Genomic DNA, 16,765 nt, shown 5'->3' with positions numbered 1-16,765 from the left:
TCCTCTCCCAGCACCAGAGGGTCCACTAACACCACCACGACCATGTCCACGTCCGCGTCCCTTACTAGATGTTTTCCTCATTGTTATCGTTCACTACAACAACAAAAATATTATTTGGCCCAATGTATTGTATTCAAATTCAGCTGAATATAAATTTGAGGCCTAGTATTTAGGCGCTGGGTGACCGGTATAGATTTACTGACAGAATTAGACTTGGAAATGCACAGTAGCGTGTGTGTGAAGTTATTCTGAATGACCCTATGTGCACCTTGAATATTATATACCCTTTTAGGGATAGATTTCAAATAGCTCTGATATAGCAGAAACCACTAAATTATGAAATTGCTAAATTGGGAATTGTTTTTCAACCCAGAACAAAAAATGTGCTTTGACGGACACTAAATAACTTGCCCAGCCAGAACAGTACAGCGGTAACGACAGATTTAGCGGGATATAAATTTGAGGCCTAGTATTTAGGCGCTGGGGGACCGGTATGGATTTACTGACAGAATTAGACTTGGAAATGCACAGTAGCGTGTGTGTGAAGTTATTCTGAATGACCCTATGTGCACCTTGAATATTATATACCCTTTTAGGGATGTATTTAAAGTAGGCCTGATACAGCAGAAACCACTAAATTAGGAAATTGCTAAATTGGGAATTGTATTTCAACCCAGAACAAAAAATGTGCTTTGACGGACACTAAATAACTTGCCCAGCCAGAACAGTACAGCGGTAACGACAGATTTAGCGGGATATAAATTTGAGGCCTAGTATTTAGGCGCTGGGTGACCGGTATGGATTTACTGACAGAATTAGACTGGGATATGGCCAAAAAATAACCACACTATTGCTGGTTAAATGCACTTGGTGTGACAGCTTGGCCAACCACACTACTGAGGGTTAAATGCACTTGGTGACAGGCGCAGCTTGCCCCTGATGTAGTATATGGCCAAAAAATAAACAGACTATTGCTGGTTAAATGCACTTGGTGTGACAGCTTCACCCTGATGTAGGCTTTAGCCAAAAAACAACCACACTATTGAGGGTTAAATGCACTTGGTCGCAGCTTGTGCTGGCGCACCACAAGACACAAAATGGCCGCCGATCACCCCAGAAAAAAGTGACTGACAAACGGTCTGGGCAGCCTAAAAACAGTGAGCAATTGAATTTCAGCAGCTCAATGATGCACAGCTGCAGATCGATCGATTAATCAAGTCCTTTGGAGGAGTTAATCTGCCTAATCTCGCCCTACTGTCGCAGCCGCAACCTCTCCCTACGCTAATCAGAGCAGAGTGACGGGCGGCGCTATGTGACTCCAGCTTAAATAGAGGCTGGGTCACATGGTGCTCTGGCCAATCACAGCCATGCCAATAGTAGGCATGGCTGTGACGGCCTCTTGGGGCAAGTAGTATGACGCTTGTTGATTGGCTGCTTTGCAGCCTTTCAAAAAGCGCCAAGAAAGCGTCACAAAAGCGCCAAGAAAGCGACGAACACCGAACCCGAACCCGGACTTTACAGTTTGGGTTCGCTCATCCCTAATCAGGATGTCTTCAGTTCAGTCTTTTTGACTGATCAGGCAAAAGATAAAACTGCAGCATGCTACGGTTTTATCTCCGGCCCAAAAAACTGAAGACTTGCCTGAATGCCAGATGGCATTTTTCCCATAGGAATGTATTAGTGCCGGAAATACCGGATCCGTCCTTCCGGTCTACGCATGCGCAGACTGAAAAAAAGGTGAAAAAAATAAATGCCAGATCTGTTTTGCCGGATGACACCGGAAAGGCGGATCCGGCATTTCAATGCATTTTTCTGACTGATCAGGATCCTGATCAGTCTTAGGCGCCATTCACACGTCCGCAATGTGTTTTGCGGAAACACGGAGCCACGGATCCACAAAACACGGAAAGCGGCAATGTGCTTTCCGCATTTTGCAGACCGCACATTGCCGGCACTAATAGAATATGCCTGTTCTTGTCCGCAAGAATAGGACATGTTCTATTTTTTTGCGGAAACGGAAGCACGGATGCGGAAGTGCGGATCCGCAAATGTGGATGCGGACAGCACATTCCGGCCCCATTGAAAATGAATGGGTCTGCACCCGTTCCGCAAAATTGCGGAACGGATGCGGATCCATTTTGCGGACGTGTGAATGGACCCTTACAAATGCCATCAGTTGGCATACGTTTCGTCGACGGAATTGCTTGCCGGATCACTCTGCCGCAAGTGTGAAAGTAGCTATAGTGATATAATTTCTTGCCACGTCTTTAATATCAACTTTGAACTCAGTCCAGAACTTTTTCACCTTTTGGTATTGGCCCAAAACTTTTTCTCTTTTTTGTAATCTGTCTAAAGTAGTTCCCATGTAATTAAAAAATTTGTATAGCCACTGAGTTAGGGTACTTTCACACTAGCGTTAAAGTTTTCCGGTACTGAGTTCCGTCATAGGAGCATAATACCAAGAAAAAAAAACGCATCAGTTTTGTCCTAATGCATTCTAAATAGAAAGCAACCGTTCAGTATGCATCAGGATGTCTTCCGTTCCATCCCTTTTTATGGTATTTGGCAAGAGGGTATTTTCTCCGGCTAAAATTCCGGAACACTTATTAACATTAATTTCCATTGAAATGTATTAATGCCGGATCCAGTACCAAGTGTTCAGAAAATTGCTGAATTGACAAATCTGGTTTTCCGGTCTGCGCATACGCAGACCTTTAAAAATTTGAAAATAAATAAATGACGGATCCGTTTTTCCGAATGACACCGGAGAGACAGATCCGGTATTTTAATGCATTTGTCAGACGGATCCGGAAACAAATTATATCTGTTTGCATACTGATTTCCGGATCCAGCAGGCAGTTCCTGCATCGGAACAACGCTAGTCAATAAAATGTATTTGTATATCTGTATAACTACTGTTTGTTTTATTTCTTATTTCTTTGTCCGTCTCAATGAGATGGCCGCACATGCTCAGTTTCATCCTTTACCTGCTTCCTGCGCTGTGATAGGGAGAGCATGGACACGCCCCCTTAGCTGCAGCAGAAAAGACACTCCCCTTGAGCTGTCAGATTGATATAAATCTAGCAGAGCAAAAAATGGGAAGATCTCTGAATCCATGTGAGGTACAGGCCTGTTTTGTTAGAAAGAGAGTGTCATGGACTATATGAGGCCTGGTTTTTATTTTTTTACATTAGTCATGGAACAACCCTTTAAATGGGTTGTCCGGGTTCAGAGCTGACATTGGCTCAAAAAATAGTGGTTATTAGTTATCTTAAAACATAACTTTTACTCATGAAATTAAGAGTCCCGCTCCCTACATGCACGTTTCATAGAAATCATCAGGGGAAATTTAACTAGGACTTTTAGAACAGAGACGATCGGGTGATACCAGGTATAACACACCCATATGATCATCTATAAACTATATGGACTGCTGGAGGGAGTACTGGATAACGCTCCTCAACCATAGTACGGGCATCTCAATAGCCGCGGGCAATAGATCGCACCCGCACTATGTTTAGCGCCAGTTTTTAAATGCCAGATAAGGCAATCACCTGCTGGCGTGCCGCGTCATCGCATCAAGGCATGTGACGAAACTAAGACCTTCGCGCATGCGCAGTGACATGATACTCGGGCGCATTGACCCAGCCGCTCGGCAGGAATCTTTGAGGACGCTGCTCAAGCTAGATGACGTAAGCGAGTCCGAACGCCCTTTATTGACAAGGCGATCAGCTGACACTTACCTCCATTTTCACCCAGGCAGCCCCCCTGACTTCTTTTGCCCAGGCATTTTCAGGAGTTCCGGTGACGTACCGGGCTCTCCATGGGTATGTCAGGGTTCAGCTCTGAACCCGGACAACCCCTTTGAACAAGCTGATGACATCAATATATGACGTAATACATAGGAAACACATAAAGAGGATAACAAATAGGATAACAAATCATCCAGGCCAGGAGGCTGCACCTTGAAAAGTTGTAAATCAAGAGAATTCAACCAGTGATTATTTCTCAGCTGCTGAGCGCAGACAGAGAGGCTTTTATACAGAAAGGACAAGAGTTCTGAAGACATTTACATAATGGCGCTCCTCCTCGTTAATCATCCTGTAGAATTCCTGCTACTATCTCTGGGTTTTATGTATGGTCAGAGGATACTTGGCCACAAAAGAGTTTGGGAGGCACAGTTTTAGTGTTTTCCTTAACACAAGATTAGCAAATATAGTACTGCATAGTCTCTATGTTACAGTGGCAGCTGCTGTGATAAACTTACCTGGTAGACCGGCCCTGCCTCCTGCTGCCACCTGGGCCTGGCTTCCGGACCAGCTCTGTCCCTCCATGCAGGCTGAGGCCTGTTTGTCAGGAAAACCTCTCTTCCTTTGCCCACTGACTTAGCTGACCTGTGCCTGTTACCCTTATTGCCTCTCTGCTGCCGGATTCCCGTATTGCACATACTTCTCCAGCCCTGACCTGGCCTGTCCCTGACTACAATTCTGCGTGACCCCCTGGTGCCTAGTACCAGAGTCTCTGAACCCAGGGATCAGTTGTTAACCACACACAGAGACTACTGCAGGAGGTAGCGGCCTGGTGGCTTCCATGCAGAGAAGTCCACATTCTTGTATAGGGGTTATAGGGTGAAAACCAGGGGACTGCCAGGATAATGTCCTTAGGATTAGCCCAAAGCCAAATCTGTTGGTTAACACAGTTATTCCACACCCACTGCCGTAACACTATAGAGAGCAGAGCAATAGTAATTCTATACTTGTAAAGAATAATAATAGTTACTGTAGTTTTCGCTCCATATGACCCACCAGACCATAAAACACACCTAGAATGTAGAGGAAGAAAATAAGAAAAAAATATTTTTCATCAGACTTTAGATCCGCCCCCCAATCTTCATCAGATCCTGATACTCATCAGACCACAGATCAGACACCCATCAGACCCCCATTTCTCATCAGACCTCATATTCAGACCTCAGATCAGACCCCCATCAGACCTCAGGTCAGACTCCCATAGATTATCATACCTCAGTCCCTATCATACCTCAGATCAGAACCCCATCAGACATCATATCAGACCCCTATTGATTATTTGACCTCAGATCACACTCGAAGTTGGGTCCTAAGTTTATTGGGCCTTACAAAATCTTGTCCGTCATCAATCCCGTTGCCTACCGTCTTGATCTTCCTCAGACTTGGAAGATCCATAATGTTTCTCACAAGTCCCTATTAAAACCTTATGTCCAACCCACTGTACCCTCCTCTTTGCCTCCGCCTCCGATTGTGGTTGATGGTAATCTTGAATTTCAGGTCTCTAGGATTGTGGACTCTTGTATTATCCGCGGTTCTCTTCAGTACCTCGTTCATTGGGAGGGTTATGGTCCTGAGGAGAGGATGCGGGTTCCAGTGGCGGACATTAAGGCCATTCGTCTTATCAGGGCGTTCCATAGGTCCCATCCTGAGAAGGTGGGCTCTGAGTGTCCGGAGTCCACTCGTAGAGGGAGGGGTACTGTCACCGCCAGATATCTGAGAAGTTCTGACAGACGTTCTTCAGTACCTCCTGCATGATGTTCTTTTGTTTTGGTTTCACTTTGACATCTCTTCTCCCTCTCCCAGCTGTCATCTATTAGCAGTGATTGCCTCCCTTTATATCCCCTCCCATACTGCCTCACTTTGCGGTTTATACTACTTCCTGGATTGTGCTCACTGCTAGAGGTTTGCTACTGCTGGTTTCTCAGATAAGTCTATCCCTTTATTTGTGTTTTCCTGTTGGCTTGATTCTAGGTGACTCTGACTCCCTCCGTATTTAGTGCAGGGAGACGGTGGTCGTGTCCCCTCACTATTATAGGGTTTTCAGGTGTCACTCAGTCTAGGTACATGGACATGCAACTTTCTATCACAGAGATCTTTGCATGGGCTGAGCAGTCAGGGAGAGCTATAGGGCTTTAATAGGGCTCACCCTTTTGTTCCTTAGTTTGGGATCAAGTCAGTCGGATCTTTATTTGTTACTTCTTGTTTTCAACACCATCTGTGACACACATCCCCATTGATTATTAGACTTTATATGACCCCTATGAGTATGAGACTTAAAATCAGATTCCCAATTTAGACCCTCATTTATTATTAGATCCCAGACCCCATCGGACCTCAGAATAGAACCCCATTCCTCATTATAATTCAGATTAGAACCCCATCAAACAACTATTCCTCATTAGACTTTAGATCAGACCCCAATCAGACATAAAATAAATAAATTAACTTACCTCTCTTGCTCTGGACTGCGCCGCTACTCGGGAGATCCAGCGGCTCTCTCTGCACTCACCGCTCTCTGCTTTTCTCAGGCCCCCACTTCACCATGACATGACATCACACAGCATTAGTTCATAGTGTGCGCACTACGTCCTGATGCTCTACAGTGAAGAGCGACGTGGAGAAGACCAGGCAGCGGTGAGTACAGCCAGCACCAGGAGTGCTGTATTCACAGTTCCCTGGTCCTGCTGTGTAGTAGTTAGCGCTTCCATAATTAAAGCACGTACTAGTGTTCATTCCATAAGATGCACTGCCATTTTACCCCCACTTTTGGGGGGAAAAAAGTGTGTCTTATGGAGCAAAAGTACGGTATGTTCTTGTACACTGGGCACAGTATTTTAGTAGTTACTAGGCATCAGGGCTGGATTGCCCATCTCCCAATTCTGCCAAATGCCAGATGGGCCAGTGCCGGGATGGGCAGTAGTTGAGAGTATTTGACACCGCAAATGCAGCTGTGCAATTTACCTGATTTTTTTTACTATGTTGGAAAAAGCTAGCTAATGTGTTCCCTGCTGTCCCCATGTACAGATCACTGATACCAGTGATATAATAGTAACAGTCACATACTGTAGATCACTGTGATCACAAGCGCTGGCTCAGCTATCTCCCGCAATCCCATTGAAATGAATAGAGCAGTGCCTCGTTGGCGCGGTGCGCTCTCATTTTATTTCTATGAGACTTCCAAAGTTTGCTCTGCTGATTTCAAGACTAGCATAGAAAGTAATGGAGAGGATGCCCCGCATACGCAGTGCGCTTTCTGTCGCTTTTGGGGACTTTTCTGGAGATAGGTGACATTGGTGGCATATTCTAGTGATATAGCAAAAGATGAGATAACCCCTTTAATCCTAATTTACATGATTATTTTCATTATTTATAATTATTTCATTATTTTTATAATAAAATAATATTATATATATATATATATATATATATATATATATATCTATATATATATATATTTACACACACACACACACACACACACAACTGTTTCCACAGATTTACCATGACAGGTTGCAGATTTCCTTTATTTTCTCCAGGTTTTTTATCTGTTTCCTATTTGAATAGCGCTAGTGGTATGTTGAGTTGCCATGTATAGCACCTGAGGCTGGCACCCCCATGATGGTATGTCACACAATGTACAAATAACCATGTCAAACATTGCCTAAGTATACAAGTACAGACCAAAAGTTTGGACACACCTTCTCATTCAAAGAGTTTTCTTTATTTTCACGACTATGAAAATTGTAGATTCACACTGAAGGCATCAAAACTATGAATTAACACATGTGGAATTATATACCGTATTTTTCGCCCTATAAGACGCACCGGCCCATAAGACGCACCTAGGTTTTTAAGGAGGAAAAAATAAAATAAAAAAATTTGAACCAAAAGGTGTGCCTAATGGTGTTATGTGGGATCTGGGGATGGCACTGTTATGGGGGGGTCGGTGGATGGCATTGTTATGGGGATCTGTGGATGGTACTGTTATAGGGGTCTGTGGATGGCACTGTTATGGGGGGTCCGTGGATGGCACGGTTATGGGGATCTGTGGATGGCACGGTTATGGGGATCTGTGGATGGCACGGTTATGGGGATCTGTGGATGGCACGGTTATGGGGATCTGTGGATGGCACGGTTATGGGGATCTGTGGATGGCACGGTTATGGGGATCTGTGGATGGCACGGTTATGGGGATCTGTGGATGGCACGGTTATGGGGATCTGTGGATGGCACGGTTATGGGGATCTGTGGATGGCACGGTTATGGGGATCTGTGGATGGCACGGTTATGGGGGCACTGTGGATGGCACGGTTATGGGGGGCACTGTGGATGGCACGGTTATGGGGGGCACTGTGGATGGCACGGTTATGGGGGGCACTGTGGATGGCACGGTTATGGGGGGCACTGTGGATGGCACGGTTATGGGGGGCACTGTGGATGGCACTGTTATGGGGGATCTGTTGATGACACATAAATAGCATTTTACGCTATGTGTCCACAGACCCCCATAACAGTGCCATCCATAGAATGACCCCCAATAGGGATGAGGGGCCGGCGTCCAGCTCTGTAACTACAGCGGGCCCGGTGCAGTCACTGTATTCTGCTACACCGGGCCCGCTCACTGTAGGAATCCTAACTGCAGGCAATGCTAACAGTCTTTTATCCAGCCTGTACTTACGATACTAACTTTCCGGCAGGCAGCGGGCAGGAGGCTGAACTGGTGGGCGGGCGCTTACATCGTAACTCACTATGTCACGCGCCGGCTCTCCCTTCTTCATTCATAAAGTGGGCGGAGCCGGCGCGTGACATAGTGAGTTACGTTGTAAGCGCCCGCCCACCAGTTCAGCCTCCTGCCCGCTGCCTGCCGGAAAGTTAGTATCGTAAGTACAGGCTGGATAAAAGACTGTTAGCATTGCCTGCAGTTAGGATTCCTACAGTGAGCGGGCCCGGTGTAGCAGAATACAGTGACTGCACCGGGCCCGCTGTAGTTACAGAGCTGGATGCCGGCCCCTCCTCCCTCATCCATGCCCACTAATACACCCGCCACCGCGCTGCGCAGCATGCGGTCGGCGGTATACAAAGTCAAGTATTCGCCACATAAGACGCACTGCCTTTCCCCCCACAATTTTTGGGGGGAAAAAGTGCATCTTATAGGGCGAAAAATACGGTACATAACAAAAAAGTGTGAAACAACTGAAAATATGTCATATTCTAGGTTCTTCAAAGTAGCCACCTTTTGCTTTGATTACTGCTTTGCACACTCTTGGCATGAAAATAAAGAAAACTCTTTGAATGAGAAGGTGTGTCCAAACTTTTGGTCTGTACTGTAGGTGCCATATAATATGGTGCTCTAATAACACAGCCATAGGTTGGCTTAACAGACAGTGTATTAACTCATGGTGCTACCAATGTGAGAACACAATCGATATGAAAGAAGAAAGCAAAGAATATAGAAAAGAATTTGCACATCTGAATCATAGATCTGATCACAAAGCTATGCCCCAGGCTAAACGTTAAAGCCAAAACTGTAAACTGCCCAAAAAAAAAATACTGCACAAAGTAAGTCTCACACAGTTCAGTTTAAAAGAGTTTTCCGCAATTTTTTTACTGATGACCTGTCCTCTGTCCTCCTCTCGGTACCCCCGCCGATCAGCTGTTTTGAGAAGGCAGCAGCGCTTCCATAATTCCGCTTCTTTTCCTTCTTGGTGTTGCAGTTTCAGTGTTGAGCAGTGTATTAGTGCCTGGGCACCTGATGCCCATGCAAAACGCACTTGTATCACGCAAAATGTCTGTGCTTGTGCTTGTGGTTTTAGAGTCTTTTTAAAAAAATCTGCGGGTGTTTTTTTTTTTCCCTCATTTTATTTATTTTTATGTATTTATTTATTTGTGCATGATAATATATCTATTGATAAATTAACTAATTACTTTATTACTATTAGGGGCCTACTTATTAGCTATCCCCATATACTGATCACTGGTAACAGCACATCGATTACTGACCTCTATAGACAGACAGGCAGAGAAGACAAACATCAGGTCTATGTGCAGGTATGTCTCTGAGCCCCCTCTGAACAAAGTCATTTCCTTTTCTATTTTTCCTGATTTAATTTTACTTTGTAGTTTTAGGATTTCCTCTATTATTTTATTGTAAGATTACATCTCAGGGAGTTTGATAAGCAATGATAATTTTTCTATAGAATCCTAGTAAGAAGGCTGAACCAAAGAAAACATTGATCCTTTGCATCATGTCCGCAATTCTTTTCCACATTTTGCGGAACAGAATTGCGGACCCATTCATTTTATATGGGGCCGCACGATGTACTGCCCGGATCCGGAAATGCGGACCCGCACTTACGGGTCCGCAATTCCGTTCCTGAAAAAAATAGAACATGTCCTATTCTTCTCCGCAATTGCGGACAAGATTAGGCATATTCTATTATAGTGCCGGCTATGTGCGGTCCGCAAAATGCGGAACGCACATTGCCGTTGTCCGTGTTTTGCAAATCCGGCATGACTGTTGCTTTAATTTTATGTGTTATTTTCATGCTATTATACCTGTAGTTGCACTGATGTATGATAGGCCATGTTATTTATGTAATGTGATATGTTACATGTGTGCTGTGCAGGTCTGATAATGCTGGGAAACGCCACCTAACGTACCACAAGAGTAGGTAATGCACTAAGGAGGGTAAAAAGCCCTGTGTGCACAGACCCAGGACTTAGCTGTCAAATAGTGGAAATGTCAAAAGTGGCCCGTGGCGACATATCACCACCCTTGGGCAGGCTGTGATTGCCATTGTAGATGAGCCGCACTGGAATATAATGTATTGCACTGTGATGTAAATGTATGGACTAGAAATAACTGTATCGTAGGAAACACTGAGATTACACTGCCATCTGCTGACAAATTGTATTATTACTGTTGGATAATATATGTAGTTGCAAAGACCTTTCGGGTCGCACCTAAATTGATTTGCATAAGGTCCGTAGAGGGGTTGCGCAGGATGTTTATATTGATGACTTTCTCTTCAAGAGTACACTGCGCATCATCTCATTTGCACTGTGCTAATTGCACTGCACCGCTTATGGACCCCCTTCACAGTAGTTATGCCCAGATATGTACCCACTTCACAGTAGTTATGCCCAGATATGTACCCACTTCACAGTAGTTATGCCAAGATATGTGCCCCCTTCACAGTAGTTATGACCAGATTTGTGCCCCTTTTACAGTAGTTATGCCCAGATATGTACCCACTTCACAGTAGTTATGTCCACATATGTGCCTCCTTCACAGTAGTTATGCCCAGATATGTACCCCTTCACAGTAGTTATACCCAGATATGTGCCACCTTCACAGTAGTTATGCCCAGATATGTACCCACTTCACAGTAGTTATGACCAGATATGTGCCCCCTTCACAGTAGTTATGACCAGATATGTACCCACTTCACAGTAGTTATTCCAAGATATGTGCCCCCTTCACAGTAGTTATGCCCAGATATGTGCCACCTTCACAGAAAGGAAAAAAACTATAAAATCTCACTTAGTTCCTCCGATCATCTGTGCTCCCCAGCAGTAGCAGGATAATGTTTACTGCCCCCTGTTCCCCTTTTGTCAGCGCTCAGCTTTTGTCAGAATGCCATGCATGTGCATAAGTCCTCTCCATTATGTTAGACCTGACTGTGTATTTCAGTGCAACTCTGAAGACTGGGGGGGGAGTAGAAAATAAAAAAATAGAGATCTGAACTCCATATTTGCAGTACTACTCATGTATTACTGTAGATAATGGGGCAAAATCAGGGTGACAGATTCCCTTTAAAAGTGCACAGCAAGAGAGTTTAGATGGTCACATCCAAAATCACAGGGGCACATCCATAAAGCTATCATGAAGACAGCAAACAAATAGTATATGGCAGCACACCGTTATGCATGCAAACAATGGATTAATCTGAATTGCATCATTACTTTACTTACTATAGATGACAAATGGAAGCTCTTTGTGCACATTTTTGATCAAAATTGTGTCGGGCCCATCTACCAACGTCAAGATGACTTCTCCAGATGGGTACCTAACACTAACAGAACTGCCTTTCCTGGCCTAAAGGTCTCATGCATGCGGCCGTTGCCCGGCCGTGCCCATTTTGTGGTCTGCAATATGTGGGCATCGACTGTGTGCTCACCACATCACGGATGCGGACCAATGAATGAACATGTTCTATTTTTTCGCGGTGCAGACGGATCACAGACTAATTCAAGTCTGGGTCCGTCAACAGAATTCACACGGATGTTGCCCGTACATTGGGGATAGTGCACGGAACGGCCGAGCAACGGCTGTGTGCATGAGGCCTTACACTGTAGATCAACTAAAAAGCACAGTCTTCATTAGTTAAAAAGAGCCAGCTGCGGCCCTTCTACTGCGCAGTATTCAAACACAGCGCAGTCGCATCGCAACACAACCGCACCATGTGGTTGTGCCCCACGAGTAGCATAGTTCAATGGCAAACAGACTGCAGTATCTTATATGTGCTACAATTACGTTTCGTATAGAAGTAGTTTAGGCAGGGCCGGCTCCGGCTTCATGTGGGCCCTTGGGCGATAACGTCTCAGTGGGCCCCCTTGTGGCATTTTGCACGGTAACTGCATGTATCATAGATTAAATACCTTACACAGAGCATGCTACAGTGCGGATATATGTGAATCAGTACTTATGTGCCTACTTTTATTTTCTACCCAGTATTTCAGTCCCTCAGGTCTACTCACAGATATGTGCCCCGTACAGTAGATATGCCAAGATATGCCCTCTTCATAATAGATATGCCAAGGTATGTGCCCCCTTCACCCGGCTCCTTCCATGATCTGCGCTCCCCATCAGCAGCAGCAGGACACTGTGACACATCGCGCTGCTGTGTAGGAGGAGCAGAGGCCGATTCCCAGCCTGCCCCGCTCCTCCTCCTACACAGATCAGCAGGACCATGGGTGAGGACATTGTGCTGCTGTGTAGGAGGAGCAGAGGCCGATTCCCAGCCTGCCCGCTCCTCCTCCTACACAGATCAGCAGGACCATGAGTGAGGACATTGTGCTGCTGTGTAGGAGGAGCAGAGGCCGATTCCCAGCCTGCCCCGCTCCTCCTCCTACACAGATCAGCAGGACCATGTGAGAGGACATCGTGCTGCTGTGTAGGAGGAGCAGAGGCCGATTCCCAGCCTGCCCGCTCCTCCTCCTACACAGATCAGCAGGACGATATGAGAGGACATTGTGCTACTGTGGAGCGCTGGCGGCTCAATGGTGGAGCGAGGAGTGAATAGTTCCCTGCTTCAGTGGCGTGCCTACGGTGTTTGGCACCCGGGGTGGGTCCTTTCTCTGGCACCCCCATCCCCCCAATACTGGCACCCCCTCACAGTAGTATTGCCCTCATTGTACAACCTTCACACTAGGTTTGTACAGATGTGTGCCCTCCACAGTAGTTAAGCCCACATTGTGCCCTCTCAGAGTAGTTATACCCTATCTGTGCCCCCTTCACAGTAATAATCCCCATTGTGCCCCCTTCATAGTAGAAATCTCCATTGTGCCCTCTTCACAGTAATAATGCCCACTTCACAGTAATAATGCCCACTGTGCCCCCTTAATTGTAGTAATGCCCTATGGCTCTGTGCCCCCTCCATAGTAGAAATGCCCTCTGTGCCCCTCCACAGTAGAAATGCCCTCTGTGCCCCCTCCATAGTAATAAAAACCTGTGCCCCCTCCATAGTAATAAAGTCCTCTGTGATCTCTCTGTATTAAAAAAAAAAAACACAGTAACTACTCACCTTGTCCCGTTCCTGAAGCTCATAGTCCTCTCTTCCTTGTAGGCACAGATCGCTCTGCAGCACTGTGTGGGTGGAACTTATGCAGATTACCGGTCTGCAGGCTCCGCCCACACAGGCCAGCAGAGCGATCCCTGCTTGCAGGCTGAAGGGTGGAATGGGTAGAAGCCTTCCTGTTTCACCATTTAGCGCGCCGCTGGCCTGAAGAAGGGGAGGAGCGCGGGGAGCTGAGCGGTGAGTGACAGGACCCAGATTCCTGCGCTCCAGCAATGAGTGCTTCCATCTGTATTGATGGAAGCACTCATTGCTTCTGGCAGCTATGCTGTGGGCCCCGGCACTTGCCCGGGTATGCCGGGTGTTGATGCCTGCCTTGAGTTTAGGTAATACCACAGATACAGGGATTTATGGTTCACATGCAGGGATTTGTTGCTGTAATTTCAGCAAGTTAGTATTTTGTAGAATAATTTCTGCTAGCCCCGTACAGATAAATTAGAAAATTGCATGGTTATATTGCTTTTTGGGTTTCTTTTGTGACGTGGTTTGAATTTCAATGAATACCATAATTATACTAACAATACGACTAATAATACACATATTACTACTAATAATAATAATAGAAATAATATTAATAATATCAACAACAGTATAAGGCTACTGTCACACTAGCGTTAATATTTTCCGGTATTGAGATCCGTCATAGGGGACAATGGGGACAAAACGTAACTGAACAGAACGGAATGCTCCAAAATGCATGCTGTGGTTTGCTTTCCGTCCTGGGATGCGGAGCAAGATCCGTCATGTCCCCCATTGACTTTCAATAGTGTTCATGATGCAGATGGTTGTATTATCAGTAACGGAAGCGTTTTTGCTGAACACTGCCGGATCCAGCCAAAAACGCTAGTGTGAAAGTAGCCTAAGAATATTATTGTATCAAAATATAGTGTACTAATTATTAAAACATGTATCATAACTGAATATTTATAACATATATGTATATATACACATAACAACAATACAATCATTACTATTACACTTACCGTATATTATTACTATTATAGTGTTATACGATTATTACTACTACTACTATATTGTTATTTTTAATGTTATGATGTTTGTGATTCTTATTATTATTATTACTGTTATTATATTGTTACAATTTTGTGATTATTATTATAGAACAATACTTTTTACTTACCCTGCAGGAAGATGCAGACAGACGCCAGCAGCCACAGACTGAGAATCCCCATCATCTCCCTAATATCAGAGTAAACTGGATCTCTATCTCTTGGAGTGGAGTTCTGTGTGCTGTGAAATCCTCCAGGCTGCAGAGAGTCAGAGCTTTTCAGTGTCAGGGTGGAGTGTCCATTACTGTAAGGGAAGGGGGTCTGCACAATGACGGGAAATCAGGCCTCAGCACATGGAAAAGAAAAACTTAGAAGGAGTTCTCTTTTGTCAGGCGCAGCAGTCGGCGGTTGAGGGGAGAATGTTAATCAGGGAGACTGGACTCAGAATTAGTTATCCCCTTCTGGTCCTTCCCCCCAATATCATCATCAGACCACATTTAACATAATTAAAGCTAATATCTATCCAAATACATTGTCCATAAGTGACGCCTTAACCCTTTGGTGACCGGGCTGTTTACTGACCAAGCAATTTTTTTTTGCATTTTCTCATTGTCACATTCCAAGAGCTATAACTTTTTTTATTTTTCCATCGCTGTAGCCGTATGAGGGCTTGTTTCTTGCAGGACCATTTGCAGTCTCTAGGACTCGTGCACACGACCATTGGGTGTTTTGCGTTCCCAATTTTCAGATTCTCAAAACACGGATACCTACTGTGTGCATTCCGCATTTTGCGAAACGGAATGTCCGGCCCTTAATAGAACAGTCATATATTATTGTACATTATGCGGACAATAATAGAACATGTTCGATTTTTTTGCGGAACAGCCTTGCAGAAATATGGACACGGAATGCACATTGAGTAACTTCCGTTTTTTTTTCTGCCCCTTTGAAGTGAATGGTTCCGCATACAGAACAGAAACAGAAAAAAAAAACTTTTGTGTGCATGAGTCTTTAATTACACCATTTTTGGGCGACACGTAACTTAAATTTTATTAAAGGGGTAATCTCACCTTAGCCAATTGCATTTATCATGTAGAGAAAGTTATTATGAGGCGCTTACTAATGTATTGTGATTGTCCATATTGCTTCCTTTGCTGGCTTAATTTATTTTACCATCACATTATACACTGCTTGTATCCAGAAGTTACGACCACACTGTAATCCAGCAGCGGTGGCTGTGCTTCCACACTACAGGGATATCGGAAAAAGCGCTGGCCTCTCCGGTGGCTGCGACCGCAGGAGCGCACATAGGCAAACTTGCGCAGCAGCTTCCATCCCAGCCACCTCATATCTGTGCTGTAATGGTGACCATAAGCCCCGATGAGCAATGTATAATACTTTTGCACAGTTACCTTTTCTTTTTTTTTCTTTTTATGTTTTTGCATCACCATATCCCAAGACCCATAACTTTTTCATTTTTGTTTCAACGGAGCTGTGTGAGGGCTTAAAGGGGTATTCACATCTTAGGCACTGGGTGCATATCACACAGCTCCACAAAAAATCTGCAATCATAAAATAAAAACATAAAAAAATCTCTCACATAGCTCCATCGACAGAAAAAAAAAAAATGAATAGTTGTTAGAAAATAGCTGAACTGGTACCCCAGAGGCTATTTGAAAGCAACATGGTGCCTGTGCTGCATTTTCTTCTGAACCCTGCAGCGTACCCAAAAAGCTGTTTACGTCCAAATTTCTGTACCCAGTAGAATCCACCAACTAATTAAGTGATGTGGTATGTCTCAGATAGGGCGAGCTGGGCACAGGATATTGGGCACTGGAATGCCATATCTGTTGAAAACTTGCATTTTCATTTTGCATAGTCCCCTGCTAATTAAATTCTGCAAAATACCTGTGGTGTCAAAATGCTCAATCCACTGCTCGATAAATAACTTGAAGAGTGTAGTTTTTAAAATGGGGTCACCTATAGAGGGTTTCCACTGTACCGGTACCTCAGGGTCCCTGCAAATTTGATGAGCACCCAAAAACCATTCCAGCAAAATCCACACTCCAAAAGCCAAATGGCGCTTCTT

At 44.7% G+C, this 16,765-nt stretch overlaps 1 protein-coding gene across 1 annotated transcript in view; it reads right to left on the bottom strand.

Annotated features, from left to right (window-relative positions):
• The window catches only part of LOC122924817, a 55,371-nt gene that overhangs the window by 23,134 nt on the left and 15,472 nt on the right, over positions 1-16,765 (bottom strand). The window contains exon 2 of the mRNA XM_044276274.1: positions 14,808-14,980. Coding sequence (XP_044132209.1) covers positions 14,808-14,862 — 55 coding nt within the window. The 5' untranslated portion in view covers positions 14,863-14,980. The remainder of the gene's footprint in view (positions 1-14,807; positions 14,981-16,765) is intronic.

The sequence above is a fragment of the Bufo gargarizans genome, chromosome 1 (assembly GCF_014858855.1).
Source record: "Bufo gargarizans isolate SCDJY-AF-19 chromosome 1, ASM1485885v1, whole genome shotgun sequence".
Lineage (NCBI taxonomy): Eukaryota > Metazoa > Chordata > Amphibia > Anura > Bufonidae > Bufo > Bufo gargarizans.
Note: the sequence above shows the minus strand (reverse complement) of the source record. Positions and strands in the feature narration are given on the sequence as shown.